Below are 5020 nucleotides of genomic sequence, written 5' to 3'. Positions count from 1 at the left end.
GTAGAGGATAACAGGACAAGAGAAGTGATAATAATGATAGCAACAGGAAAGAGAATGATAGTAGAGGATAACAGGACAAGAGAAGTGATAATAATGGTAGCAACAGGACCAAAACATCCTTTTCATGCTATCAACTAGACAGTGGCAGCCCAAGTAATAGTAACAGGATAGAGAAGGGACAGTCACAGTTGTAATAACACTAAAACCTGGTTAAATTTACCGATATCAATGCCCTCTCCGCCTTGCAATTTCTTCTTCATCTGTTCCTGTAGAAGTAACAATTGATTTGTAGTTTTCCCTTTAAATATAGTGGACACTTCACTGCTGACTGAGTGGTTAATTCCTTCTCTTCGGTCACCAGCATAATCTGTAATTAGGGAGAAATGGTTTACATTACTACATTGCTACTAACCCTATAATCTATATATATCAGGAAGATAAATCTATTAATGCAGGTATGGTAGGTATGGTAGTTATGTCATTCCAACCTGGTGGTGTTGCAATGATAACAATGAAGTAGTAACATGATGATGATTAATGACAGCACAATAATAATGAAATGGTGTTGAAGGTGGTAATGTAGTCGTGTGGTGGTATATTTAGTGGTAAAGGGGAGTGATGCTGGTAGTAGTGATAATAACAGTGAGTTGATAGTACAACATGAAGTAGGTAATGAAGTAGAGAGGCTATTAGCCACAGTATGTAATGATAGTAGTAAGAGGATGGATGCAGGAATGGCTATCTTCTCCCAATGTATTTATTCATCAGACTCAGCATGCCTTAAAAACAGAAAAAAAATCAAGTCCTTTTTTTTTTTTTGTATTTATTAGCCTATAGAGGAGTTATCTGTATAGATCCCCACTAGTGAGACAGATGTGATTGTTGTTTAGTTTGAACTTTTACAGGTCAGTGTCATCATCATCATCCTTAAATGTAAATTTTCCGTGCTAGCATGAGTTGGATGGTTTGATCAGAGCAGGCAAACTGGAGAGCTGTACTAGGTTATAATCTAATTTAGCTTGGTTTCAATGGATGGATGCCCCTCCTAATGCCAACCACTTTACAGTGTGTGCTGGGTGCTTTTAACGTGGCACCACATGGAGCTCTTTTCATTTGGCACCGGCACGAGTGCTCTTTATTTGACACCAGCACACGACTTTTGCAGGCCAATCTTCTTCACCAGGAGGAGTGACCTTAACACTTCTGCTATGGAGGGCAGGTCTTCTTGAGTATAGGATGGTTGAGAATTCCAGAAGGATGCAACTGAGAGAAATGATAGGGTAAATGTGTAATAGATGAGTTTTTTTTAATGATTGCAGGGTGTTGGTAAGTTTATGTAGTGTATAAGCAAGTGAATCTTGAAATGGTTATGTTGTGTCAATAAGTGATTTTTTTGAGTCTTAATACTCAGGTCTTTGTGAATCAGTTGAAGAATTAAAGGTTTAAGTTCCTAATGTGGAAGCAGGACTTAGAACCAAGGCCTAAAAACTGAACTAGGAAAGGTGAAAATTTTTGTGAGCAGAGAAGAAACCAGAACATCACACCACCAAGGAACTGACCATGTTCAATATATAGAAAGAAAACTCTACACTTTGTACCTACTGCAAACAAAGGGTACACAAAAGAAGCAGTTGGATCTCAGTTAGGTTGACAGACAAGAAGGATTTCATATGTGATGGATACACAGGAACAGCTAGTAAATAAAAGCACCCAAGAATGAATTTTCTCAATTGCCCAGAAGATATGTGAGAAATAATTGATAGCTTTGTTAACCTAGGTAACCAAATCAGCAGTGGAGGTGAGTAGTGTTAAAGTATAGTAGCCAGAGAAAAGAAAAAAGGTATATGGAGCAGTTATTAATCTCTATTGATAACATAGAGTTTTTCTCTATGAGGGATGGGGCGGTTGCATGATGTTTGTATACAAAGTGCAATATTGCATGCCTGTGAGACATTGGCAATGATTGTGGAGGATATGCAAAAGCTAAAATGAAATCAGGTTAGAATGCTCCACTGAATGAGTAATGTCAGCATGCATGAACAATGCAGCACAAATACACTGAGAGAAGATACACGCAAGATGTATTCACTGTGGTATGCAAGTGAGAAACTTCATTAATATGGAAACATGATGGATATGAAAAATGACAGCTGGGTAATTATGTACCTAGTGATGCAAGCAGAAGGAATTTGCAGAAGACAAAAATTGTAAAAGATGTGAGCACAAGTGGTGAGGGACCATTTTATGTTGCTGAACCTCACAAAAGAGATGACAATGTACTATGACATGTGTTGAACTGACCCATCCAACTCATGCCAACATAGAAAAAGCAAATTTGAAAATGATGATGATGATGATTATTATTAACAGTGTTAAATATGTTAATGTATATTCTCTCACAGTGGTGTCTTGTCTAAGGTTTAACAATTTACTTATAATACCAATAATGTTTGGTATGTGGATTTATTTATAGAGTGGTTTATCTTGATTAAAGTATAACACTTTAGTCATTATAATACTGATGCTGTTAGATATGTTGATGTATATATATAAAATGATATAAACAACCAAAGGAAACTTCAACTATTTGTGTAATTTGGTGGGGTTATATTATTATAAAAGCAAACATGTTAACAAAACCAAGAATATCATAATTATAGCCAGATTAAACCAATTTGAATGTGAAAAGTCAAAACAGCACATGTCTCACCTCGACTAAGAGGATCTAACTTTTTCAGTTTGTTCACCTCATCCTCTGTAACTGTGATAATGTCCCGCCAGTAATCTGCATTTTTACCTTGTTCCAGTTGTAAATATACTTTAATGTCTTCAAGCAAGTCTTCCAGGTCTGGTACTGTAAGACCCTGAAACAGAAGAATATTAAACAGAATTGCTTTAATTATTCCATATATGTGTGCAGGTATGACAAAGTAGTTAAGAGGTTTTGCTTTGCTTCTCAAGTGTTTCCAGGTTCAATCCTACCATGTGGCACCTTAGTGTTTTCTACCACAACCCTGAGTTGACTAAACATGTGAGTGGAACACAAGAGAGAGAAACGGTGCAGAAACTCACTCACTCACTCACTCTCTCTCTCTCTCTCACTCTCACACACACACATTTGATTTAAATAAATCATATCTTAATATTCAATGTAACACACTATGTTTAAAAATGTACAATACAAGTCATTGACAAAACATTTCAACTATCTTGAATTAAATAGTAGATGTGAACTTCGATGTGGGCAACTCCAAATTCTCTAACTTCTATTTTTTTATATTCCAGCACAATGTTCCAATGCATCTCAATAAAGGCAGCCATAACACATTTTCGCAATAATTCAAGCATGTCCCTAGGATGACTGCAGTATACCTTTGATTTGATGAATCCTCATAGAAAGAGATCACATGGTGGAAAATCTGAGGATCAAGTTGCAGATCCACAACCCCCATCTATCTTTCTGGGTACTTTTCATTCAATCAATTACGTACTGTGACTACCCACTGTGGCAGTGCACCATACTGCATAAAGATTAGTTCAGTTCTTGTTCAAGACGAAGCCACTTGACCTTTGCCCCAAACCTCTTCAACATATCAAAGTATTGCTTGGAGATGACTATTTAGTCAAAGGAAAATGACATAAGACAAGAATTTTTGAAGAAGACTTGCAGTCTCCTATACCCACAAGTCTCCCTTTTCTACAGTACCAGTGTTTAGCCAAGGGAAAGGTTGCCAACTTAGTCTGATATCTGATACAGCTTGGTACCAGTGTCATTGCAGGTATTACTGTCGGAACACAAAGTACCAGAACAGATACTAAGAGCCATTTTGTCTGTCCCTCTAATTCACTGATCTGAGTTGATACTTTTTTATCAACCTTGAAAGGATGAAAGGTAAAGTTGACCTCAGTAGGATTTCAACTTAGAACACAATGCATTCTACCCAACACTCTAACAATTCTGCCAACTCACTGCCTTTACTGAGTAAAATGACCAACTAAAATCAGTTGTATTATCTAGATCATCTGGTATGTGTGTGTCTGTGTGCACATATGCAAGTGCATCTCATCCCATATCTTTTGCTATATATTGGCAAAGAATGTAAATGTTGGCATAGATATGGCTATCTGTAACCATGTAATGATAAAGAAGATTGTCTTACAAGAGCTCTGTGCTGGTGCCGTGTAAAAAGCACTTGTGCCAGTGCCATATACAAATGCTTGTGTTAGTGTCACATTAAAAGCACCCAGTACACACAGTAAAGTGGTTGGCATTAGGAAGGGCATCCCACCATAGAAACCAAGCCAAATCGAACTGGAACCTGGTGCAGCTCTCCTGCTTGCCAGCCCGGGTCAAACCATCCAATCCATGCTAGCATTAAATGGATGTTAAAGGATGATGAGTAGGATTTAAATTCAGAAAGTGAAGAGAAATTAACTAAATTCCATCAAGCACTTGCTTTGCCACTCCTTAGCCTTAAAACAAGATCGGTATTCTACTAGAACAGCTACCAGAGCTGGGAAAGAAGAGAGTGGTTATAAAACTAAATGACACTCATGCTTTTCCCAAACAATATATTATACTTTTACCAATGTTACTATAGCCTCATCTCCATAACTTTCATCTTATAGTTACACCTCTACACCATAAAATTTACCACTTCTACAGTTCTACTGTCCAGCACTCAACAGATATTTTCAACAATTTTAACCAATACTTACCCTACTATCCACCACGACAGCTTCTACTTGGGGACTTGAATACCTTGTCTCAAACCCACATGATGAACATATTTTACCTCCTACTATATCAGATATATTCTCCAGTCCTTCTACTTCAGAAATGTATCCCTCGGGAAGTATTTCTTTACTCGTGTTTTTCTGTCAGCCACTGACTATGAAATATCTCCTCCCAAACCCACTTCATGTACATACCTATCATTGCATTTCCTGCACCAAACCTCCCATCCTAGAATTTTACCTCTCTAGAATTCTCTCTTCACTAATGTATTCCTGCCAGCTG

The 5020-nt window shown here is 37.4% G+C and overlaps 1 protein-coding gene across 1 annotated transcript in view; it reads right to left on the bottom strand.

Annotated features, from left to right (window-relative positions):
- LOC106870232 (splicing factor Cactin) overlaps positions 1-5020 on the bottom strand; it is a 43628-nt gene that overhangs the window by 17835 nt on the left and 20773 nt on the right. The window contains exons 10-11 of the mRNA XM_014916247.2: positions 2711-2864; positions 221-367 (exon numbers count right to left, since the gene is read on the bottom strand). Coding sequence (XP_014771733.1) covers positions 221-367; positions 2711-2864 — 301 coding nt within the window. The remainder of the gene's footprint in view (positions 1-220; positions 368-2710; positions 2865-5020) is intronic.

Source organism: Octopus bimaculoides, chromosome 3 (genome assembly GCF_001194135.2).
Source record: "Octopus bimaculoides isolate UCB-OBI-ISO-001 chromosome 3, ASM119413v2, whole genome shotgun sequence".
Taxonomy (NCBI): Eukaryota; Metazoa; Mollusca; class Cephalopoda; order Octopoda; family Octopodidae; genus Octopus; species Octopus bimaculoides.
This window is presented reverse-complemented; position numbering and strand designations above follow the sequence as displayed.